Genomic DNA, 26,965 nt, shown 5'->3' on the forward strand with positions numbered 1-26,965 from the left:
TCTGGGAGTGATCAGAGCTTCATTTCAAAATTCTTATATATGACCAATAATCTAAAAAGGCATATGCTTGCACAAAGTCATAATGAGAAAGTACCCTTAATCACATTAAGTCAATAGTAAACAAAAATTAATGTTTAATACTATAGCAGAACCAGGCCACCGTAAAGATTTGGGCCGGCATGTAGTTTTAATATATAAAATGTGGGGTAGTTTTATGCTTTTTCTACATGCACACATAACACTTTGTAATCCTCTCTCTTCCTCTCCTACTTTATCAGCACAGTGAACATCTGGGAATTAAGCAGCCATTTGGCCATGATTGACCCTGGACAGCTGTCAAGCTTTATGTCCCCTGCTGCCAAGTTTACCGTCCAAGGGATATTAAACTTGGTTACTACCAGTATTGAGAAGCTCTCTGGCTCCCAAGCCATTATAGTATTGCCAGCATCGTGTAAACCAGCTAGTCTGCTTTCCTGGGGGAGATTTGCAGTTAGAGGAGGAAGACAAAAGGCACCACTGACCCCATCACCAAATTCCTATTTTAAAACTTATAATTTAAGTAAGCTGAATAATAATAATAATAATAATAATAATAATAATAATAATAATAATAATAATAATAAAGTTGGAAGGGACCTTGGAGGTCATCTAGTCCAACCCCCTGCTCAGGCAGGAAACCTTATACCATTTCAGACAAATGGCTGTCCAGTCTCTTCTTAAAAACTTCCAGTGTTGGAGCATTCACCGCCTCTAGAGGCAGGTTGTTCCACTGGTTACGTAATTGTTCTAACTGTCAGGAAGTTTCTCCTTAGTTCTAGGTTGCTTCTCTCCTTGACTAGTTTCCATGTGCTCATAGATTGCCCATTTGGTTCCACCAATGTGTGATTCCCTGCTGGACTTTTAAACTCTGCTCTGATTAGATCTGGAGCTAAAATTAAAGCTTTGGGCCACTGAGTGCTCAGTGCAGTAAACCATATTAAAGCACCCCAAATATATGGATGTCTAGCCTTTAGGTAAACAACTACACTATTGAAATTGCTTTCACCATTAGGAAAATTTTCCTAATAGAGGGAGAGAAAATCTGCCTTCTATAGCATAAATCCATTATTCTATGAAATGCCTGCTAGAACAATTATTTCAGATTATCAAATCCACCATCCAGTTTTCACTTCTCAGAACTAAATGTTCTCAGTTCCTATTACCTTTCTTCACAAAACTTAATTTCCTCTGGTCCTCCAATCATCTTCCTTGTTCTAGTCTGAAACTGTTTCCAGATTATTATTATTAAAGAATATCCAGAACTGGAAACATGACTTGAAGTATCACCAACACAGGATGAAACGGAAGAACTGCTACCCATAATTGCAGACATATTCTTCTCTTCTTGCAGCCTAATGACAAACTTAAATAAAAAAAATTTCCTCTGGGAAATCAGAAATGATTTCTGCAATGACTTTGATGAAATGTTTTCATTTGTGACACTGCTATCACGGAGATATGATTTACTTGACACAAAGGAGACTAGTGATGTCCAAAAGATCCTAAGTCACCATTCACTCAGATTCATTGATTATGTACCATCATCAGTGTTGACTCTTAGCCAGCACATAGATTTCTCCTAGAGGATCTGTCCCAAATTTACTCTTCCAATGGTGCACCTATTGCCACTTAATTGATTCTGTCCACCCTGCTACTGGTTATTCCCTTCTTTCCTTCGCAAAATTATGGATTTCTTAGTAAAATTGAATTTATGCATAATATGCAAAGTAAGATCATTTGAGCCAGGTCATTTCTGCCTCAACTCTGATTTATTGAATGGTCCAATTGTATGCTTTCTTGGCTACCTTTGGTATGCTCAGGAGTCTTCTTCGAACTTCCAAAATGGTCAATATCCTTCTTCTTCAAGGCTCAACTTTCATTTCCATAAAATATCATAGGGAAAAACACGGCCTGCATTATTTTGGTTTTTGTAGGTACTGATACTTCCCAACATTTGCATACTTTTCCAAATCACCTAAAATACTGTATCATTTTCTCTTTTATATTGGTTCCATGTTGTTAGCGTAAAAAATCAGACCACTCACAATATTTGTTTACCCTTATAATTTAATTAATTTATAAAAGAAATTAAGAGGAAAGTTTCTGAAGTAATTCATTGCCCTTCCCCAACATGTTACTGTTTTGTTTTAGTGAATTTTAGAATTCCTAGCCTGTGTGATTTTAATTATCATTGATGTAATCAATAATCATGGTACCTTGAGAATTCAGGGCATCTACTTGGGGACAAAGTAAAGTTTGGATAGGCAAATAACTGGCAAACTTTATTTTGAATCCATGCATTGAACAGGGATCCAATTCAGTGTCCCAAATAGATTCTACAATTCTGTTAGATTTATTTTGTCCATGAATGGGAACAAAGAAAGTTCATTAACTGCTATGTCTTGTTTTCCTGCTGCCAGACAAATGCAGCTAATGCATTTTAAAAAATCCCAGAAGTTTACAAATGTAGAGACAAAATGAACATTATTAGGTTAAGTAATATGGTTCTAATGCACATATTATATTAAAATAATTTTCAAAACTACCCAAGCAGAGATTTCTACAAGTAGCATAGAAATTAATTTAATGGGATAAATATTAGTTTCACATTACAATGTAAGTTTGTTTTTACATTTCCATTCTGTAAATGTGCTCTCATTGTGTATTAGATTTGCAATTCAGTGATAACATTGAAAAATACACATCAAGACATACTAATAGCATCTCTTCTAAGAATTAGAGGATAGTAGTTATCTTCTCAGAAGTCTATAATTTTGATATGGAAGTACTATAAAATGATTGTAAGTATTTTCTACCATCTTTGCACCCAAAGCAATTCCAAGACTCTTTTCATTCAGGTCTTATATTTGCTCAGATCTTTGTAAACTAACATGCTTCCAATTACTAAAAATACTTTATTCTCTTTTTGTTGTTGCTATTACACCATTGTAATTTTTTCTCTAGACACTGTTCATTTGTTTTGCATTTTTCCACAGAACTAACCCTATTAGTTTCCACAATGCTTTTAAATGTTTCCTGAAATGGTCTCTATGAAACTGTTCAATCAAAGGCTACAGAAATGGATTATACTGCAAATACTGTACATTTTTCCCAAAGTCATTTACTATGCTTTCCAAAAGAAAAGAACAATTAAAAAAATGCTATATTGAAACTGGTACACAAGATCCAAGAACCACATACTAGGGAAAGTATCTAAGACTTTATTTAATAGTCCACTCCAGAATAACACAATAATAGACCCAATACTTTTTAAAAAATGAGTAAGGGATCACTGCATAGCACTAATAGTTGTCTGCCTTTTTAGTGGAGGTATATAATGAAAACACAGTGTGGCCCATATCAGAAAGAGAAAATGTAACTTGATTACTGGGTAGTTTAGGAAGACCACTGTATGATAAGAGGGGAAAAAATAGTTGCAACATAGCAATGAAACTCATTTCAATGGCTTTAATAGTTGTATCAAATTTCACCCAACACAGCTTCTAAGCTTGAGAAACTTCACCTGACAAAATTTTCTGATCTGCATAATGATTAAAACCACGGCAACTATGGTATAATTCTGAATGCTTCATGCTGAACTAAATAGAAGAGGAAGACTCCTATCTTGTCTCTTATGAACAGATTTTTGGTCTGGGCCAACCTAGACAATTACAAAACAATGACAATGGCATGATCAATACATCATATTAAGTAACTCTGTGGTTTGCTTGGTATTGGCTTAGTTTAGTGCATGATCTTGATCATGTGATTTGCGCACTATGATTTATGATGTATAAATAATGGATGGATGGAATCAATCTTCTCTCAACTTGTGATTATATAAATACTGTATCTTTCAGTATTTCCTGGTAGAATAATAAAAGTATAAAAATTCGGAAAACTTCAGTCCACATACACGTGGAGATGCCAAACTGGGATGGAGACACTGTTTGATGTAAGATTTTTATTTTTACAATTAATATGGAATACCTGTTTATGCTTTGCATTATTCTTATTGTAAACCATTTAAACACTGTTCAAATGTATATTGCCTGAAAACCCCTAGGTTATTGGGTAATGGAAAATAAGGAAGACATTATTTTCTAGGTAAACAATACAAGCTTATAATGAAATTGATCAATAAATTAAATTTCTTTAGATTGGTGAAGAAGCATGGAAATTTGTGATTCTGGAAAGTAAGGCAGAAGAATGAGTGTAGTAAAATTGTAAAAATTGTACTTCTAAATGTTTCCTTCTAAAACATCACTTATGTTTCCAAAATTCTTTGCTAAATTACATCTTTAGAAGGAGGAAATGACTGATTTTGATCAATTGCTTCATATTACTAAAACAAATAAAACTCTGCAGATCTCACGTCTGTTGTCCAAGCCACTTTGAAATGAATAGGAATTGTGCATTATTATAGCCTGGGATTGAAATGCAAAATACCGGTAATAAAAAAACAGTGGGGAGAAGACATGAGCCATTCACTCTGTAATAACAGAAAAAAAAATATTGAACATATTTTCTAAATAAATATACTGCTTTTTTGTTCAAAGTTGATTCATTATTTAAACATTTATGAAGAAATAAAAATGAGCAGTGCAAAAATATGGTTACTCTTTGCTACAGACATATTTCTCAAATTTTGTTGGAAACCATTTATCCATTAAAGCTTCAGAGTTACAAGTGTATTATTTAGAGAGGAGAAGTTACAGATTAGGCATGTTAATTGCAAAAGTCAAGCAGCACATTTCACTTACTACTGATTTTCTTAGGCAAGAATTTATAACTGAGATTTGTTTTAGTAAATGGTTAGGGACAGCCCCTTCTCTTGGGATTATATATGGAGATTTCAACTTAATCCCCATGTTGAGGAAAGAAATGACTCTTTACAAAAGACTAAAATGAATAACTTAACATATTCAAATGCCTTCATTTCTTATTAATGTCCCCTATACTAAATGATATCCATCTTCTATTAGCCCTGTGTAATCATAATAGTATTACTAGTGACAGAACACAATAACTTGTGGTAGTTAAGAATCTTGGTGAACAGGAAAGACTGCTATAGCATTTTTCTCTGGATATACTGTATCTATTGGATTCAAAAGTACAGCAACATAATTTTAAATTGTAAATATAATAATCTAAGACATCTTTCTATGGCAATGAAACTGTATATCACTTTAGAAACTGGGTAGTTTCAAGAAGGCACTTGTTTTTAAGCCTTGCCCCCAACTGTACTATGAGAATAATAATAAAACTCATACCAATGGGATTACAAGAATGAGAAACCTTCATAACAGCTTCATAAACACTGGGGAGAATTTAAGTATGATTTAGACATTTGAAATGTAATATGTAAGTATGCAAAATATTTATCACCATTGGTATAACATCATCTGTAAAGATACAGATGAAAGAAAGAAAAAAAAAGAACCATGTATATTTCTCTCTGTAAATAGCATAAAAGCAAACGAACATAATAGATAATGGTTACCTGAAAAATTATGGTAATTATTTCATTTCAATGCATCAATTCCATTAAATGTACAGAAAAGGAGTACGGTATGTAAGTCTGCTATTAAATTAATGTCATCTTCTCAGTAAGTAACCTAACTAGCAGAACAATTCATACAATATATTTAAAAAGCAATCATTTACTATAATAACTACCATTTTTCCCAGTGGGTACAGATATTTTTTAAAAAAGATATTTAAGCCATTCCTTACTAAAGCTAAACCATGGTTTTAGCTATTAAAGAAGAATCTCGTGGTAAACATGTAATAACTTGTAACCACTTTCTAAATAAGATTATCTGCCTGTCTGTCTATCTATCTATCTAACTATCTATCTAACTATCTATCTATCTATCTGGCAATCTACCTGAGAAAAAATATTTGGAATCAAATACTTAAGTACTGTAATTGGCAGATGGTTTTCATTGATGAAATAAATGCTAAATAATTCACATCTTTGCATTCTTTTTTATAAAGACAGTTTCATCATTCTGACTCCCAACATATTTTTTAAATCCCACTAGTGCTATTATGAAAACTGGAAGCTAAGATATTTAAATTAAACCTTAAAGGTAAAGGTAAAGGTTCCCCCACACATGCGTGCTAGTCGTTCCCGACTCTAGGGGCCGGTGCTCATCTCTGTTTCAAAGCCTAAGAGCCAGCGCTTGTCCGAGGACGTCTCCGTAGTCATGTGGCCGGCATGACTAGATGCCAAAGGCGCACGGAACACTGTTACCTTCCCACCATAGTGGTCCCTATTTTTCTACTTGCATTTTTACTTGCTTTTGAACTGCTAGGTTGGCAGAAGCTGGGACGAGTAACAGGCGCTCACACTATCTTTATTACACATTACTTAAAACCAAAATGAGCATGGTATGGGAAGCACCAATCATGACATTTCTCCAAAAAAGAATAAGATAGCTTGTGTTTTCATTGGAAAATTGCAAAGGGATATGATAAGATGAATGTGATCAGTGAATATATAAGAGATTCCATTTTAAGTTGCACATATTAATTTAATTTATATCAAGTTCAGCTGATAAAATGGAACTGCATACGGTACTTACATTCTTCGATTGAAATAAAAGAAATTGTAAATATTTCTTAAAAAGGTAAGCAGGATTACTCCATATATTTATCTATTACAGTAAATATCCAGGACCTTTGACTTGTCATGATCTGAAGTATGCTGCTCCCAAAAGAATGTGAGGTTTTCTGTGTTTCTGACATTCTAATCAGCAGTTGCAGGAAACAATATAAAAACTGCCATGCTGGATCAAACCAAAGGCTTATCTAATTCAACATTTCTCTCCAAATTGGCCATCCAAAGTTCACAAAATGGGAAAAGAGGAATTATCCTGGGGGGAGGGAGAAACCCATTCAGACTTGCAAGATTTGTTACTACAACTGTAACAATACAAGTAATTTTGATCTAAATTGCATTAGTTTTTTAGTCTGGTCTACTTAGGAGGGCTGACATCCATCTTGCAAGTCTAAATATGCTTTCCCTCCCTTCCTCCCTCTCTCTATCTGCGTGTGAACTAAGAAGGGGCTTGTCTGAAAAGCTTTCCCAAGCTACTGATGAAAGCAAATATACATATCCCAGGACCGTGGTGGTGAACCCGTGGCACACAGAGCTCTCTCTGTGGGCATGCGTGCCATCGCCCCAGCCCTAGGCCTTCAACTGGGTTTTATAAAACCTTTTTGCTTTAGGCCTCCACCACCCTGTGGGGAAAAAAAAGTTCAATCAGTCAATTTCAACTTCTTGCGGGGAGAAAAAAAGATCTCGCAAAGTTGGAATTGATGGATTGAACTTTTTAGTCCCACCCAGTCTGCCGTTCCCACCGCAGCCATGCCCACCCAATGGGCCACGCCCGCCCAACACCCGACGATACATAAGTGGGTTCTAAAAGGTTCACCATCACTGTCCCAGGATAATGTTGCAGGATCCAATCTGGGTTGGTCACAGGGACCAGAAGTTTAGTCTTCCAAGCTTTCAGACTCATGCTGCTAGAGAGAAGTTCCCTGAGGATGGGGGCTCCAGCACAAGTCCAAAGGCTCAGAAGGCTAAACCTCAGTGACCACCCGAGATTGGATCCTTTCTCAAGTCAGTTTTTTGGCCTGGGCACAGGGCCCTTTTATCTAACCATTGCCTTGGTAGACATTGTTCCTCCTGTCCTTCAAGGCATTTCTTCTGTTCACTCTAGCTGCCCATTTCAGACTGTTACCAGCAAAAAAAAAAAAAAAAGCTCACTGAGGAGAGTGGATTTGCTTAACGACCATGGTGACTCACTTTACAACTGTCATAAAAAATAGGTGCAGTCACATAGTGCCTTAATTTATGACCCCAATAATTTACAACCAAAATTCTGGTCCCAATTGCGATTGTAAGTTTATTTATTTATTTATTTATTTTATTACATTTATATACCGCCCTTTCCCGAAGGACTCAGGGCGGTTTACAGGGTGATTAAAAAAAACCAAGATACAAAAGTTAAAAACAAATTTTAAAAAAAATATATATTTGTCCCTGCATAAATAAAACCCCAGTTAAAATAAGATTAATCCTCAGCCTGGGCCAGAGAGCTCGAAGAGCCAGGTCTTCAGGCCCCGGCAGAATGAACGGAGGTCGGGGGCAGTCCTCAGCTCCACTGGCAGCTGGTTCCAAAGGGCAGGCGCCCCCACTGAGAAGGCCCCATCCCTGGGTGTTACCCGCCGGCAATCTCTTACCGGTGGGACCCTGAGAAGGCCCTCCCTGTGGGAGCGCACTGGACGAAGGGAACTTGATGCCAGCAGCAGGTGTTCCCTCAGATATCCCGGACCCAAGCCATTTAGGGCTTTATAGGTCATCACCAGCACCTTGAATCTCACCCGGAGGGCAACCGGAAGCCAATGCAGCTCGCGGAGTAGAGGTGTTACATGGGAGTATCGGGAAACCCCCATCACAACTCGCGCGGCCGCATTCTGCACCAGCTGAAGCCTCCGAGTGGTCCTCAAGGGCAGCCCCATGTAGAGAGCGTTGCAGTAGTCTAAACGTTGAGGACTACCTCTATACTGCTTCAGATATTAGAGCTAATGTGTGGTATTTTATCTATGCTCTTACATTCTGTTTTCTCACCTTCCTACTTGCCAGATCTACAGAGTATTGGAATATTTTGTTCAAACCAGCTGGCTCAATGCTACAATCATTCCTCCTCCTCTTCCTCCTCCTCCTTCTTAGGTTTATTGATTTAGAACATTGCTCTGATTCTATGTAAGATTTTTTTTTCACCTCCAGCATATCTATTTTCTTTCCATCCCACTTCACTTTTTTAGGTTTTCTCCATTTCAGAATTTCACCTGCACTAATTGTATCTCCTCCTCCTCCTCCATTTCAGCCTTCCCTGCTCACACTTTTGCTCTCCTGTTCCAGTTCTTAACATTATCATCTTCTTTCCAGTACAGAACTTTGTAGGATCCTAATGCCTGGCTTACTTCTTTTTATTAAATTAGATTCTGAACTAGAAATTCTCACAACAGAGCTAACATCAAATGTTATTGCTTGACAAGAGATGAAGAAGTAGCCATTTCATATGTTAAACTTGTGTATTGCTTTAAGAGATTGGATTAAGGTTGGGAGGGGGGAAGAGGAGGATTGTACCTTCAAGGCCATCTGAAATCAAAGAAGACAAGAACTTGGCTCGTTTTCTAATGGAAGGGACACTGATTCTTTAAATTAATTGGAGAATATGATGAATGACAAAATGAGAAAGGTAGAGAATTGTGTTTTAATATATTGTGCAAGGGGCAGAGATTTCAGATTCCAGCTTCCTTTGAGCAAGCATTTGCTGGTGTATTAGGCTAAATAAAGGACTTTTAAGGTAAACAATGCCTCAGAGTCACTTGAAAAACCCATAGACGGAAACTTGACAAGACCACTGAAACCAATCAAATAAGTAGGCAATGACTCAATGGAGATCCAAGCTGTTTTAATAAGTTTTCCACTTTCATCTATTATTTATTTTTATTCAATACATTTATAATCAGGTTTTACTATGGACTTGATGACAGCATTCATATGCTTATTTTTTATTATTATTTATTTATTTAGGTATACTGCCCAATATAAATGCTATGGTAAAAAACAAGGAACAAAAAATAACAAAAAGAAAAAAAACAACAACAAAATATACTTACTTCTTGGAGATTACACAAATCCTAACCAGATATGTGGACAAAGAGCCAAGTTAGACAGCTAACTTGCCACGGCCAACTTGCTGCAGCCAATTTGCTACAGACAACTCACTTCGGGACAACTAGCAGCGGGACAAGAATTACACTAATATTGAAGAAATGGTGGAATAGATTCATTAAGGAAGGGATGCAAAAGAAGGGACAAAGTGAAATGTGAATGAAAAAAATAATTAAATAATAAGATAAGTTGAATTGCTGAATTATCCTGTAGTGAGTTGGCCCTTGGTGAGTTGCCCGTAGCGAGTTGGCCACAGCAAATTGGCCATAGCAAGTTGGCTGTGGCACACGGTCCCATTCTGACACCTGAAGGATGAGGTCTCCCAGATCTCAGAGGGAACCTCATTCCAGAAGGCAGATGCTGCAACAGAGAATAAACCCAGAGCACTCCAACCCTGCAGGTGTGCCCATAACTCTGCATGTCATTGTATTCTTGGACCATCTGAAGCTTCTGGAAGGTCTTCAAAAATATATTGGGTGCAATGCAGGGTGTGTTACATTAGTCAAGCAAAATGTTTTCTCTGCATTCTTTCATCACGATCAGACAGAAATCAGTGGTTTTGAAGCACATGAGCAAAAAGATACGTTATCATATTTGCTTATTTTTATAATCCAGGATGCTTTATCTGTGTGATTTAGGACTAGAATGTTGGCTTTGGACCAAGAAACCTGAATTCACATCTAAAAGTGTCTTGTCATTATCATGATGATGATGATGATGATGATGATTAGCAGTGGAGCAGCAGTGATTTTTACATGTTCTTATTACTGTCTTTTTCACACTGATTGACTTTCACAATTGCTTTATTATTGTTACCAGAGAAAAGACAGAAAAGTTTTTTAAAAAGGTTAATTTGACACAACATATATGCTTTTGTTTGGACTTTGGGTTTATTATGGGTTTTTTTAATCCCATTTATATCCCGCCCTTCTCCGAAGACTCAGGGCAGCTTACAATTTAAGCACAGATTATGTATCAAACCATGTTTAGGTAACTTAGTATGATGCACTAAATACTAAGTAGCCAAAGTGCCTGCTATATAACTGTTATACAATCCTTTCATTAATTTTTCAATGCAAGTATATCCAATGAGCTTTTGAGGAAATATGAACAAGATTTGAAATGAAGTGTGGTAGAACTTTGCCACATGCAGGGAAGAGTTGGACCTGTTTATTTCTGGTATGAAGAATCCCAGGATTACAAATTATACTGGGAGATGGGGGGGGGGGAACAGAGGAAGCCAATGCCAAACAATATCCATATTAGTGCAAAACAAACAAATCTGTAAGACTCAATTAATAGTCTTTATTAAATTGTATCTGTCTGTCTATTCATCTATCATCTATTTATCCACACACAAACAAAATAAAATACAGACTAAATCCACAAAGAACTTTTTTGAAGATCACTTGAGATAAGAGATATAAACAGAATAAACACTTTCAAAAATAGAAAAGATTTCCTAGGATTTGCAAAGCTTTCCAATCACGAAGCAAGCTTTCTACATAGAGTATTCCAAAAGCAGAGAACAATTTCAAAAAAGCCTTTTTTCCATTCCCTCTCCCAGTGTACTATGATGGTTCTTACAATTCTCATCACTTCCAGCTAACACCTGACGTGTTGTTGGGTTGCAATCCAATGCATCAAGAATAAGCCCAAACTGAGAAAGCTGATACTCAACCATAGTGACATTCATCCTGTCTCCTATCTGATTCCAACTTCTCTAATTTATTTCCATCTTTTGCAAGGTCCATCAAATAAACTTTCAAACGAACTGAACCAATAAAATTATCATTTCTTCAATGTTATTAAACCCACTGGTAATTATTCTTCAGATGGTCTCAAAGCGAGTGTCTTGCATGTAGTATTTGAACATTTGCATAATATTTAACAGAATTAAACAACTGTTCATTATTTCTTTGGAGGGTGAGAAGGGCTGTGTTATCCTGAGGTTGTGTTCAGATGTAGGCCAGACATACATACCTATGTCTATGTGATGATCTGATCTGAAATCCTCTACTAAACAGGAGTTTGAATTTAGTGGCCTCTTCCAGTGCTGTTATTCTGAGTATCTATTCTTATAACCTTAAACTTCATTATCTTAATCTGCTGCCTCCTCATACCAGCACTCCAAAACTGTGCCAGGTTATATTAATATATTTTGGCAAGTTTAACTTGTATAAATCAGAGGTGGTGAATAACAAAATGACTCACATTAAGAAGTTAAAATACAAAGTTAGACTATTAGTGAGATAGAAAACATGTCTCCTACAGCCATCTCTGAATATTCTGGATTCTTGTCATGCTTTCTGATATAATTATTTCTTGTTCACTAGGGAAGATTATTGTATGCAAGACGATGTGATTAAATTAAGATAAACTGGAAGCCATGATGTTTATCTGGTTTTATTGAAAGTTCATAGATTTCAAAAGTGTGCACTATCAAATCTTAGAGCCACATGTGAACGTCCAAACTGCAACCAAATTTAGTTTTTTACATGATTGTAGGGAACAATTAATAACTACACGAGGGACTATTATATTAATTTATTTGATCAATTTATTACATTTAAATATTATTATTATTTTATTTGATGTCACCTTTTCTTGACTCTAGTTCAGGCATGTCAAACTTGCAATGTCATGTGACGTATCGCGACTTTTTCCCCATTGCCAGCAATGGGGAGGGCACGGTTTCGTCGTGATGCATCCGGCCCGCGGGCCGGCAGTTTGACATCCCTGCTCTAGTTCTACCAACTTCTTAAGCACAACCAAAGGCACCTCTCAGCTTAAAAAAAAGTTGTATATCATTTCATGAAAGTTCTCTAAATCCTAAAATATTTTTGATTGATTTTTATTCCTAAAATTCATATTTTTAAAGAATTATTTTTCTGGGTTACCCAGTTTAAAAATTATTCAAGCTAGGAATTCCAATCAAGTACTGTTCCAGTAGAAGAGAATATATTTATTGAGATATACTTCAGAACCCAGAAGAGCACTAGTTCAGCAGTGAAATAAATAGGAAAGTGAGATATTGTGCCAAGATTTCTGTTTTTACATGAAAAGTACTGAGATGATGGTGACCTACATCCTAAACTGTCAATATTTTGCACCTTGTACTGCAGACAGTGGAAGCTAGACACAGAATCAAAGTTTATTACAGACAATTAAAACCATCTGCACTTCATTTTTGTTATATCTTTACACTTGAGTTGGAGATTGTGCTAAGAACAGCCAAGATGAAATCATTAAAATTTCATTACATACATTTACCCTTTACTCTTATAGATATCTGTACATTGCAGATTTAACTCTTTTAGAAATACGACTGTAATCTCAGTTTGGTTCAACATGGGATGTGGCTATAAAAAAAGACAAATGCACTTGGGGGCTGCACAGTTTGCAATTCCCAGGGAATAACTATTGCCCTGTATTCTATCTTGGTCAGACTCCTCTTAGAATTATATCCAATCTGGGGCACTACACTCTAAAAAGGAATCAGATAAACTGGATTTGGGGAAGGGCACTGAGGATAAATAGGGGACTAAAAGTACGAACAGATATTGATAAGAGTTGGATATACTTACCTTGAGAAAGAGACAGGGAATATGATAATATTCTTTAAATATACTATAATGTGTCACTCATAAGGTTCAGACCTGTTCTCTATGATTCTAGAGTATAGGTCAAGAAGACAGATTTCAGCCCAAAACAAACTTAACAAGAGTTGTCCCATAGTAAAACCAATGATCCTGGTAGTGATGGGTCATCAAGTAATGAATAAGGGGTCCTTGGTGCTCTCTTAGCTTGCTTGTTTTCTTGCAGACGTTTCATTACCCAAACTACAGTAAGTAACATCATCAGTGATAATAAGGAGTGCGGTTTGCTGTCAGCTTTATATTGTAGTGCCTTGCCCTGTTAGTATAATATTCAATATAAAGGAGAATATTCTCCTTTGTAAGTAATGAATAACTAGTCACCTGTCTCTCAGGAATGCTTTAATTTGTTTTTGACTAGGGGGGGGGGGTGTTACCATTGATCCCTTTTAATCCTAAAATTCCCAGATTCAAGTTTTACAAACAATCTTTCCTTTACTTAACAATAGCAAACAGATCCTAACCTGTTTCTGAATGGATTTCTTCCTTTCCTACATTTCTGATTGAAGCATTGAAGAAAGCCGTGTTAATTCATTACAATTGGGCTTGATTAGATGTGTTTTTTTTAATTTCCAAATATTCATATAACTATTTTTACACTGGATATATGAAGTAAGCCAGATATGTGATTAATATAACAAAATATGGATTCACTAATTCTACAAATGTCATCTTTCTCATCCCACAAACCATAATTAGGAGTCAAGCAACAAGGTGCTACCTCCCATGCATATTTTTTATCCCTTCCCAGAAATATATTCTCAAGATTTTCCTCCTACTTTCCCAGTCTACATTTTGGTGGAATGTTTACATTAACTTTTTTTTCTTCTTTTGATTGGTTGTTCCTCATTGTGAACTATTATTATAAAGAGATTTATAAGTTATAATACTTCTGACCAAACCTGAGTTTTCAGCAATTTTAAAGATGCACTAGACCAGCGTTTCCCAACCTTAGGAACTTGAAGATGCGTGGACTTCAACTCCCAGAATTCCTGGCTGGGGAATTCTGGGAGTTGAAGTCCACGCATCTTCAAGTTCCTAAGGTTGGGAAACGCTGCACTAGACAACCCGTGCCCCATTGGCTCATAGTTTCATATATGTTCCTTTACCTAAACAGAAAAACAGAATGACCAAGGGCAGGCAAAAAAAGAATGGGAGCAAGAGCATTAAGTTTCTTTGTAGGAATCTGGCAGGGAGCATCAGAAATCTCCCTTCTCTTTCCTTTCCAGAGGGCAGGTAAAAGGCTGCTGCTGAGTGGGGGAGGGAGTGAGGGATTTTGAGACTGGCTGGGAAATTGTCACACAATATTGAAAATAAAGATCATGTAACCACAAGCACAGCCCAGCAGTGCAGCAGTGGCCCGTAACACTGAAGCAGCCACAATTTCCCCAAATTTCATTCTGTCAGGAGTCATGTCCCAGATTTTAGATACATTCTGTAAGGAAGCCCATTTGAGGTACCTTGATTCAAAAAATTATTGCCCTGTGCTGCATCATTTCACCCAGTTTAGGGACATGACAACAAGAGGTTTAGTACAGGAGTCCAGGGCTTTTCAACCAGTGGTTCGGGTACCACCTGTGGTACATTGGCACCTGGCAGGTGTTACGCGACCATCCTAGAAAAGTTTTAGCTGGGGAGGGGAATGAGCTGAACCCGAAGCAACACTACACAAGCCTGAGTGAGGGACGGCTGGAGCTGCAGGGCTGTCAGGGCTCAGCGGAAGCGCCAGGATCAGCACCAGGCTCCAGCTGGAGCTCGCCACTGATCCCGGCATATCTGCTGAGCCCAGAAGAAGCGGCGATCAGCTGGAATGTTGCAGCATCTCCAGGGTCTTGTGATTTACATTCAGATGCTTGGCAACTGATTCACATTTATGACAGTCACAGTGCCCCAGGGTCATGTGAAGTGACCAAAACCTGCTGCAACCACCCAGCAGAGGGGAGGGGGGAGAATAAAAAACAAACACCCCCCACCCCACCCCTGCTGCCAATCCTCAACAGAAATGCTCACAACAATGAAAACCTCGGACAGGAGGAAGAGAGCCGCCGGGCAGGCAAGCAGACAGGCAGGTATCTTGCTCGGCTGTGGCTTGGGGGGCACTTTTTTCAGTGCCATTGTAACTTCGAACAGTCACTAAGCGAACTGATATAAGGCGAGGACTACCTGGACTTCATCACTTTTTTCCCTTTTTTGGGTCATGAAGTTTTTGACACCTTGCTAGGCGACTGGTGGTACTTGGATGTTGCCATATCCTAAAAGTGGTGCAATGGGTGAAAAGGTTGAAAAGCCCTGCAGTAGTATATATATTAAGGATGATCACTTTGTTATAACATCTGCCATTTTTATAATGGTACGCAAGATAGTTACTTCCACAAAAGAAAGGAATATGTCAAAGAGGTATCAAACTTGTCAAAACTTCTGAATTTCAATATCTTTACACAGAGAATCATTTTGATACAGAAATATGTTCACTTCCCATTCTGAAAAAGTAGTCCACTTCAAGTCAAACCTGACTTGTAGTGATTTTATAAATATGCCCTTACAATGTTCTTGGCAGTAATATAGAAGTAGTTTACTATTACTTTCTGAAGGTTTTTTTGTAGTCCTCACTGTACCTTGCAGTCCTTATATTCTCTGCAGAAACAACCAGAACCAAACCTGTTTAGCTTCTGAGCTTAGACAAGGTTGAGCAGATGCCGACACCTTAGAATTAAACACACTTTGCATCCAATTGTTCACTCAAGTTCATTTTGCCCCATTAGGCTTTTTTTTCAGAACTGGGCTCAATGAGAATCCTTGTATATCAAGAAGTATCCTCTCTTCCACTTCCACATGCCCATTTTCCTTTCCTTATCTTGGATAATTTGGGAAATAGAAATGTAACAAGAATGTGTAGTCCTTGTTGAGTGGCTGCCTTGTTTAGCCACAATTTGCAATTACAAAGGTGATGAAAAAATAACTTTACAACCAATCCTTGTATTTACAATCTTTGAGCTCTGTAAAGGAAAGGAAAGCTGAAATAAGATCACAAGCAGAGTTGTGGTTACACTTAGTAATTGCTTTGCTTAACAACTGGTTCTGTGGTCACTAAATGAGGACCTCTAAAAAGAGTAATGGAAGAGTAAGTGAATAGTGCCATTAGCATTGACCTAAAAAAGGAATCTCTGTATCCTGATCAGCAAACGTTGTGATGATATATTGGATGAAAGACAATTGTAAGATGGGGAAAGGACATTTGAATCAGTTTGAATCAGAACAGTGCTGATCCAAATTTTCTGTGACATGATGTCTTCAGTAAGAAAGTAGGCATGCTTCTAGCAGCATAACTAGAATGTTTTTTCAGCATTAAGCTAGCAGAAACTCCTGTGCCATATCCTTCAGCACACCTCCAAGTCTTGCCTACTTGCAGTCTTGCCCCAAATCCCAGATTGGACAGGGTGATGATGGGTGGTGTCTAAATTTGAGAGGGGGGAGACGGAGGGAGGGAGAAAGAGAGATACTTCCAAGCAATTTGTGATTATTAAGACTCTCTCTGTCTCTGTCTCTCTCTCTCTCTCTCTCTTCCCTGTCAAATACTATTTCTTGTTTTGTATTTGTCCCCTTCATTGTACTCATTCACTTTCAACAACCTGCTGCAGTTTTGTCAGCAAGGACGTAAACATTGGTTTTGTCTAACAGGTCATTTGCCTCTAATATGTCCCTGATCTACAGTTAAAGCATAGAAATTCTCTAGTTCTCTACTTCACATCTTGTTTTTCCACTAATACATAAACAAATACTGCTTTTCACAGATAAAGCATCTTACAACAAATTTACCCAAACCACAGATAAAACATTAAATCCAGGCTCCAAAAGTACTGTAGACCAACTGGAGCAGAAATGGGTTACATGAACCACTTCACCCTAACGTTAGTATAATAATGAAAAAAATCCCAGCATTGTGGGATGGCTTTACCATCCATATAGCAATAGAAGTGGGCAAATCAACGCCTTTATTTACTTTCAAAATCATTTGGTCCTTTATTGCATTACTTTTGGAGCCTGGATTTAATGGTCTTATTTGCAGTGGCATTTAGTTGATGATATGTCTTATCTGAGAATAAGCACAATGGGCCATAGGAAGAAAAATGTTATATCAGCAATTATAGCAATTAAATCAGCAATTAAAGCTGATCTTCTACTTGCCCCCCCCCAAGTCCAACTCTCATTTCATCTGTGCCATGGGGAGATAGACATTATGCGTTGTCAGTGCCATGAACGCAAAAGGTTGGCAATTTTTATTCTACAATGACCCCACTCTCTCCACATCCGGAGAGAGCTGTGCAGAGCACTGCCTCACAACCTAACGGAAGACCACCTTCACCACCCATTCTTATCACAAATAAGCACTTTTATGGAAAGAAGGACCTCTTCTCTGCCTCATTACATATGGCCTATTGCTGAGGGTTTATCACCGAAGGACCATCCATAATTTGCTTCAGCCTTTTACGCCTGGAGAAGCAGTAAAACTAATCAGTCCAAACTCTCAAGAGTTATTTTAGTATGTCTCAGGTTTTCCCACATGCTCCTATTTCCTGCACCATTGACTTTAAGGGACAAAAACAATAACAGAGAGAAAAATGCAGAGCTGGAATGGAGGGAGAAGAAAACGGAGTGTGTGTCCAGTGAGCATTCTGCTTCCCACCAGGCCCCCCCTCAAGTCTCTTTTTTAAAGGCTCGGACATTCACAAACACACACACACACAAAACTACTATCACCCACGCATCTATATATTTTTTTGCCATGCATTCAGTCAGCCACCATAAATGCATGCTTTCGCCTTCCCTATGTTTCTTTGCAGCAAAGGTTCTCTCGCCTCTTTTAAGTTTTCTGCAATTTCTCCCGACTGCTGCCAAAAGCCACTTTTTAAAGAGGTGGAAATGCAACAGGTGCCTCTCGGAAAAAAGAGCTTCACCGGCCACTTCTGCCCACTCGACAGCTGTCAGAGGCCCAGACCCGCTTTGAGGAGCAAAGAAAGGCAAACCCAGTCCTATATTCATTGCATCCCACTCAGCGCTTACCCCACCCCACCTCACCCCCCCACCCACCCCCATCTCGATGAACCATCCTTTCCCCTTTCCAGAAAAGCGCGGCTCGCTTAAACTCCGGCACTTCCTTTCCCGCGACGCTCTACAGGTGTGGGATAGGGCTCGCCAACACCGCCCCAGGAGGTCGGGACTGCGTTCCCACAGCCAGCTTGGCCTTCTAACCGCTGCGTTTGTGCAACAGGCTTGTTTAGTTCTTGGTTGGCAGTGTTGGTGGGGGGGTGGGTGGGCGGAAAGGGCTTTAGCGTGCTGTGTGAACGCAGGAAGGTTTCAGGAGTCGTGGGCAAAGTACGCAATTTAGCAGACACGGGTAATTTAGTAGCCAGGTTAAGCACGTGGCGCCAACCTCCCCCCCCCCTCAAGCTACCCAGCTCACCCCGACGCCCCACCATCTGCCCCGCCAGCCTCTCTCTCTCTCATTTTTTTCTTTTAAGCGGGAAACCCACTCACATGGGGTAGTAAGCGTAAGGCGCCAGGCAGTTCTCTTCACACGCTTCGGAATCCATCAGCAATGGTTTCAGGAGTCGTGGGCAAAGTACGCAATTTTAGTAGACAGGGGTAATTTAGTAGCCAGGTTAAGCACGTGGCGCCAACCTCCCCCCCCCTCAAGCTACTCAGCTCACCCCGACGCCCCACCATCTGCCCCGCCAGCCTCTCTCTCTCTCTCTCTCTCTCTCTCTTTTTAGCGGGAAACCCACTCACATGGGGTAGTAAGCGTAAGGCGCCAGGCAGTTCTCTTCACACGCTTCGGAATCCATCAGCAATGGTTTCAGGAGTCGTGGGCAAAGTACGCAATTTTAGTAGACAGGGGTAATTTAGTAGCCAGGTTAAGCACGTGGCGCCAACCTCCCCCCCCCTCAAGCTACTCAGCTCACCCCGACGCCCCACCATCTGCCCCGCCAGCCTCTCTCTCTCTCTCTCTCTCTCTCTCTTTTTAGCGGGAAACCCACTCACATGGGGTAGTAAGCGTAAGGCGCCAGGCAGTTCTCTTCACACGCTTCGGAATCCATCAGCAAATAGTCCTGGCTGTCGTTCCTGGGGGCTCCGCCGACCGGCGAGCTGTTCCCCCGCGGCGCGTAGAGCTGCTGGTTGTGACTCATGGCGCTTCCTCTGAGGCGGGGGTGGGGGTGGGGGAAACGGGGTGGGGGGTGTCCCGAAAAAAAAAAGCCCCTCTTCTTCAGGAGGCTCCCAGCCCCGCCGCCGTCCCCCCCTCAAAAGGGGCACCCTCGGGGAACCCCTCTCTCTCTCCCGCAAAAAAAAACAAAAAAAAAAAAAAACAGGCGCGCGCGCGCTCGCTCGGCGTTCTTTCTTCAAAAGCAATATTTAAAAAAAAAAACGGGGGGGGGAGCTCGAAGCGCTCGCCTTCTGTTCTCTGGCTACCTGTGGCGCAGCGTCCCCATTTTAAAAGAGGTTCTGGAAGAAGGTGGCTTCTGCCTGGGGGGGGTAAAACCAAAAAAGGCGAGCCCTGGCGGTTCTCTCCCGCGCCGGGGGGGGGGGTCGCTTCCTGCCCTCCCACCTCAGCCGCTAGTGCAGGCAGGCAGGCAGGCAGCTTCGCCGCCGTCGCCTCCGCGCCCGAGCCTCCGGATAGCCACCGAGGGAGGGAGGGAGGGAGGGGGGGAAAAGAGCGGAGTTACTATGTCAACCGGTCCTATCTCCCCCCCCCCCTTTCTCTGAGAGCCATCCGTCCCCGGAGTGGCTCCAACCAGCCTTTGCAAAAGCCACCACGGAAAAAATAAACCAGGGGAAAGGCGGGGAGAGAGAGAGCCTTCAAAAGTTTACGCGAGCGCCGCCGGCCAGAAGCGAAGCGTGGGGCGCTGGAGGGGGGGGGTCCACAGGTCCAATGGCGAAACGCCGGAGAAAGCAGCCTCGACGTAATCGCCGCCGGGCCCCCTTCCCACGTTTTTCATCTGCCCCCTTCGGATCTTTCGCGTCATCTCGGGCGGTCGTGTGAATAAAGAGATGGGTTTCTCACTACTTGGTTCGACGAAAGAGTCTCTCGTGTGGGTCACTTCGTCTTGTCAAGTTTCCTGCTGCTTTTGCCTCGGTTTCTCATTGAATGAAAGATCTTGCCGCCGGCCTTCTCTAATTCAGGGTAATCCAGCGCTGCCCCGACCTCACTTTTGAATTACGAAGGCTAGAGAAGTCAGATTTATTTATTTTTTTAATTTTTACTTTAATTCCATTTATATCCCGCCCTTCGCCGAAGACTCAGGGCGGCTTACAAGCTTAGCAGATGAAGTACCTGTCTGCTTCTCTCAAGTTTATTTGCTTTTTAGGGGCGTATTCTCAGGGCTGGGTACCCAGTAGTTATGAAACACATTTGATAAATCTGCTGCGTTGATATTCAGTAGTTAAGAAAATCTTAATGTTCCACACCTGGAATACTGCATCCAGTTTTGGTCACCACGATGTAAAAAAGATGTCGAGGCTCTAGAAAGGGTACAGAGAAGAGCAACAAAGATGATTAGAGGTCTGGAGGCTAAAACATATAAGGAAGGGTTGCTGGAATTGGGTATGTCTAGTTTAATGAAGAGAAGGGTGAGGGGTGACATGATAGCAGCCTTCTACTATCTCAGGGGCTGCCACAAAGAAGAGGGAGTCAAGCTATTCTCCAAAGCTCCTGAAAGGCAGGACAAGAAGCAACGGATGGAAACTAGTCAAGGAGAGAAGCAACCTAGAACTAAGGAGAAACTTCCTGACAGTTAGAACAATTAGCCAGTGGAACAACCTGCCTCCAGAGGTGGTGAATGCTCCAACACTGGAGGTTTTTAAGAAGAGACTGGACAGCCATTTGCCTGAAATGGTATAAGGTTTCCTGCCTGAGCAGGGGGTTGGACTAGATGACCTCCAAGGTCCCTTCCAACTTTATTATTATTATTATTATTATTATTATTATTATTATTATTATTATTATTATTATTATTATTATTATTATTATTATTAAAGAAAAGGGAGAATCACTGCAACAGGGTTTTGGTTACTGTGAACAGGTTGGACAACTAAAGTAATGAAAATTTATTGCGCTCTCCTGCGGATGGGTAAACTAGAAACGGTATTGGACGCTTTAGAATTGGAGTTGTTTGGGTTCTGCAATCAGCACCTAGTGAGTGTCTGTTCTAGCTATACTTCTCATCCACAGATTTTTTTTTTAACCTGAAAAATGGCTCCAAAATTATTTTAAAGCCTTACAACAACTTGGCTGGTGTGTTTGCATGAAGGTTAGGACATTCTAAATGTCCATAAGATGGAAGAAAAATTATTATTGTAAGAGACCAGCTGTCAACAGTTTCAGGCTAAACTCAATGCTATAAGATGAAAAATAATAGAAAATAGGAAAAAAAGTGATTTCTGCTTCTTGTCCAGTAGAGCAGGGCTTTTCAACCTTTTCACCCATTGTACCACTTTTAGGATATGGCAACATCCGAGTACCACCAGTCACCCCCCAAGGTGTCAAAAATTTGATGACCAAAAAAAAAAAAGGAAAAAAGTGATGAAGTACAGGTAGTCCTCGACTTACAACAGTTTGCTTAGTTACTGGTTCGAAGTTACAATGGCACTGAAAAAAGCGCCCCCCAAGCCACAGCCGAGCAAGACGCCTGCCTGCCCGCCTGGCGGTGCTCTTTCTCCTGTCCGAGGTTATCATTGTTGAGAGCATTTCTGTTGAGGATTAGCAGCAGGGGTGGGGTGGGGGTGGTGTTTGGTTTTTATTCTCCCCCCTCTGCTGGGTGGTTGCAGCAGGTTTTGGTCACTTCACATGACCCTGGGACACTGACCATCATAAATATGAATCAGTTGCGAAGCATCTGAATGTAAATCACATTCCAGCTGATCGCTGCTTCTTCTGGGCTCAGCAGAAGCGCCAGGATCAGCGCCGAGCTCCAGCTGGAGCCTGGCGCTGATCCTGGTGCTTCCGCTGAGCCCCGACAGCCCCGAAGAAGCGCTGATCCTGGCGCTCCTGCTGAGCCCTGACAGTCCTGCAACTCCAGCCATCTTTCCCTCAGGCTTGTGCGGTGCTGCCGCCGGTTCAGCTCATTCCCCTCCCCCGCTACCACTTCTCTAGGATGGTTGCGTACCACCCGCCAGGTGCCAATGTACCACAGGTGGTACCCGTACCACTGGTTGAAAAAGCCCTGCAGTAGAGCTCTCCATTAAAGGTGCGTCTGCAATTCAGAAAGAATTAAAATCACTCCATCCTCGGATCTGTTCCAAAGCACTGATTTTTAGAAAGACACATTTATAGTTTTTTGAGCTGTCTGGCCCAGACTGAGGGGTTTTAATTATTTATTAATGGAGTTTTAGTTTAAATTCAGGGACTTAATTTAATTTTCGTTTTAATCGATTTTAACTTTGTATGTATGTATTTTTAATTTTTCCCTGTAAACCGCCCTGAGTCCTACGGGAATAGGGCGGTATACAAGTTTAAATAATAAATAAATAAATAAATAAAGTTGTCTTCCTTGTTTTCATATTCCATTACTTCATATGATCTTTTTTGAAAATGTTAACAGGATTTTCTATTCTTTTAACTGGGGCATTTCAGGAGCACTGTATACAGTGATATTGATGCAAAAAAGAACCAGAATTTAAACTTTCAAATCAAATATTCTATTGTTTTTACCTTGAATTATTGTGGCTGATTGTATTTGCAGAATTTCTAGCAGCTGTAGGTACTATAAAATGCAGGGGGTCCTCGACTTACAACAGTTCATTTAGTGACCTTTTGAAGTTACAACAGCACTGAAAAAAGTGAGTTAGGATCGTTCTTCACACTTATGACTGTTGCAGTATCCCCATGGTCATGTGGTCAAAATTCAGACGCTTGGCCACTGACTCATATTTATGAAGGTTGCAGTATCCCGGGGTCATGTGATCATCTTTTGTTACTTTCTGACAAGAAAAGTCAATGGGGAAGCCAGATTCACTTAACAATCATGTTACGAACTTAACAGTTGCAGTGATTCACTTAAAAACTGTGGCAAGGAAGATTGTAAAATGGGGCAAGATTCACTTAACAAATGTCTCACTTAGCAACAAAAAATTTGGGCTCAGTTGTGGTCGTAAGTCGAGGAGTATCTGTATTGCGTATTTGTTTGTTGTTGCTTTTAATTTCCCCACACTTCAGAATAAAGTTGTAAATTTCTCCCTAATTGTTGTGCATTCTGCTGCAGTCTTTCAGAACATGTTCAGACAGTTTTTTTCACAATGTTATGATCCTGTGAGTGTTTTACCCCTCAATGAGAGTAAGAAACCTGAATTCATTTTCATTGCAAATGAAAAGTTTTAGATCTTTGTGTAGATGCTTTATCATATTTGATGTGATAAACATGATATGATAAATCATATAATAAAAATATGATAAAGAATATCTCAAATACAGAACCTATGCTTTATCATATTTGATGTGATAAACATGATATGATAAATCATATAATAAAAATATGATAAAGAATATCTCAAATACAGAACCTACACAAAGATCTAAAACTCTTTCAACTCTGTAAGGTGACATTTTATGGCAGTAATATACTGCCCAATGCATAGTGAGCAGAGTTTTCATCAAAATTTATTAATCATTGTTTACTAGAATGATTCTTCAGAAAAATATTGTATAGCACCAATAATAATAATGTATCTTTCTACTATATAGTGGTAAAATTAATATTTTAAACATATAAACAAGAGAAAGCAAACATATGCAATAGAACAGAAATGTATACATTTACTATTTTAATAAGCCTATTTCATAGTAGCCTTGCACAACCAAACCCAATTCTTAAATACATATTTTTTATTGTTAACCTGTATTTTATTCATCACAACAATAGCAATAACAAATGAAGACTTTTGTTTCTTAATTATTTAACTTGTCACTTTCTATTTCTGGCTTTGTTTAGGATGAACTGAGTTAATATCACTGGCTTTTCATCTTAAATACACCTAAGCAAGGTTGACAATGGTCACACATCAATAAACCACTCCCTTATTATTCACTAAGAAGTGCACAGTCTCTAGTAGTTGAGCTTCACACACACACATACACACACACACACACACACACACACACACACACACCCCTATTTCTGGCATGGCATAAGTATCTGGATTAGAAAATGCAATCAAGTCAGGATAGATAACTGATGGATTTACTTTCCAAAAGCAAGATCCTAAGACTAGCAGCCTAGCAGCAGAATCATAGGGCTGTATGGGACCATGGAGGTCTTCTAGTCTGACCCTTTGTCCATGGCAGGACAACTTATATCATCCTGGACAAATGGTTGTCCAATCTTTTCCTGAAAACCTCCAGTGATGACGCACCCTCAACTTTGGGAGTCAAGCTATTCCATTGGTATATTTATTGCCCTGTACACCGCCCTGAGTCCTTCGGGAGAAGGGCGGTATAAAAATATAATTAAATAAATAAATAAATAAATAAATAAATAAATAAATAAATAAATAAATAAATAAATAATTGTTCTCAGTTTCAGTAACTTTCTCCTTCATTTTCAAGTTGAATCGCTGTTTAAAAAGTTCAGGAACTTTGGAGAATATGTTCATCTCTCCCTGGTAGCCCCTTATGAGTGGAAGACAATGTTACCTCCAATTCTTCTCTTTGTTAGGCTTAGACTTACCTAGTTCCTTAAACATTCCTTGTACAATTTATCCTGCAGATCCCTAATCCCTCTCATAGTTACTACTGTTAAGCCAGTATGCCTATTCTATGCCTGTGCATTTGTTTTTTCCTGCCTAGATGTAGGATCTTATTTTTCTCACTGCTGCATCTTATTAGCTAGGGCCCAATGTTCATCTGTCAAGATCCTTCTCAATCTTGAGCTTATTCTCCAAAGTGTTAGCAATTTCCCCAAACTTGGGGTCATCTGCAAATTTGATGAACTCTCCTTCTATCCCCTCATCTAGATCATTTATGAAGATATTGAAGAGCACTGGTCCAATACCACAGCTGACTTCTACTGCCACCATATCTGCCAACACTGCAGAATTGAGCTGGGTGTGTTCTAAGGCAGAACTTCTCAAACCTTCTACATCCGTTCACTTGTATCACTATGAGGCCAATTGTTCAGAAAATGATAACCATGCAGTTGGAAGAATAATTATCATGATTACAAGAAAAAAATAACAAGATAATAACTAGACTCATGGAATTAGAATAAATCATCTAGACCATCAAGTCCTCTGTTCAGTGCAAGAATCCAAGTTTTAGCATCCAAGACAGATGGTTTTCCAACCTCCATTTCACCATATCCATTGATGGGAAGCCCAATTATTTTCACTCAGTATTGGGTTCACTCTCCTGCTACTGTTAGAAAGTATTCTTTAATTAACCCAGGATGTGGTGGCTCAGTGGGTTAGGACGCTGAGCTTGTCGATCAGAAGGTCGGCAGTTTGGCGGGTCGAAACCCGAGTGTTCCGTAACAGAGTGAGCGCCTGTTACTCATCCCAGCTTCTGCCAACCTAGCAGTTCAAAAGCACGTAAAAATGCAAGTAGAAAAATAGGGACCACTACAGTGGGAAGGTAATAGCTTTCCATGCGCCTTTGGTGTCTAGTTATGCCGGCCACATGACCACAGAGACGTCCTCGGACAAGCGCTGGCTCTTCGGCTTTGAAACAGAGATGAGCACCGGCCCCTAGAGTTGGAAACGACTAGCACGCATGTGTGGGGGAACCTTTACTATTCTTTAATTGGAATCTGCCTTACTGTGGCTTGTAGCCATTATTTCACATCCTGCCCTCTGGAATCAGTGTGACAGCCTTTTGGGCATGATAAAGGACCAAAATGGCAGGGACCTAACAGAGGCAGAAGAGATTAAGAAGAGGTGGCAAAATTACACAGAAGAACTATACAAGAATGAGCTTAACGTCCCTGATAATCACAATGAGGTGGTCACTGACCTCGAGCCAGACATCCTAGAATGTGAAGTGAAGTGGGCCTTAGAAAAGCTGAGCAACAACAAAGCTAGTGGAGGTGACAGTATTCCAGCTGAGCTATTCAAAATCTTAAAAGACAGTGCAGTAAAAGTGCTACACTCAATTTGCCAGCAAATTTGGAAAACTCAACAGTGGCCACAGGATTGGAAAAGATCAGTTTACATTCCAATTCCAAAGAAAGGCAGTGCCAAAGAATGTTCAAACTATCGCACCATTGCACTCATTTCTCATGCTAGTAAAGTCATGCTTAAAATCCTACAAGCTAGACTCCAGCAGTATGTGGATCGAGAACTACCAGAAGTACAGGCAGGATTTCGAAGAGGCAGAGGAACTAGAGATCAAATTGCCAACATACGCTGGATCATGGAGAAAGCTAGGGAGTTCCAGAAAAACATCTACTTCTGCTTCATTGACTATGCTAAAGCCTTTGATTGTGTGGATCATAACAAACTGTGGCAAGTTCTTAAAGAGATGGGAGTACCAGAC

The 26,965-nt window shown here is 39.8% G+C and overlaps 1 protein-coding gene across 1 annotated transcript in view; it reads right to left on the bottom strand.

Moving 5' to 3' along the window:
- TRPC6 (transient receptor potential cation channel subfamily C member 6) overlaps nt 1–19,738 on the bottom strand; it is a 75,416-nt gene extending 55,678 nt beyond the window's left edge. Inside the window, exons 1-2 of the mRNA XM_083361476.1 lie at nt 19,529–19,738; nt 18,985–19,048 (exon numbers count right to left, since the gene is read on the bottom strand). Of these exons, the coding sequence (XP_083217602.1) occupies nt 18,985–19,048; nt 19,529–19,634 (170 nt within the window). The 5' untranslated portion in view covers nt 19,635–19,738. The remainder of the gene's footprint in view (nt 1–18,984; nt 19,049–19,528) is intronic.
- Nucleotides 19,739–26,965: the final 7,227 nt, after the last annotated feature.

This window comes from Vipera ursinii (genome assembly GCF_947247035.1).
Source record: "Vipera ursinii genome assembly, chromosome: 4".
In the NCBI taxonomy this organism is placed as follows: domain Eukaryota; kingdom Metazoa; phylum Chordata; class Lepidosauria; order Squamata; family Viperidae; genus Vipera; species Vipera ursinii.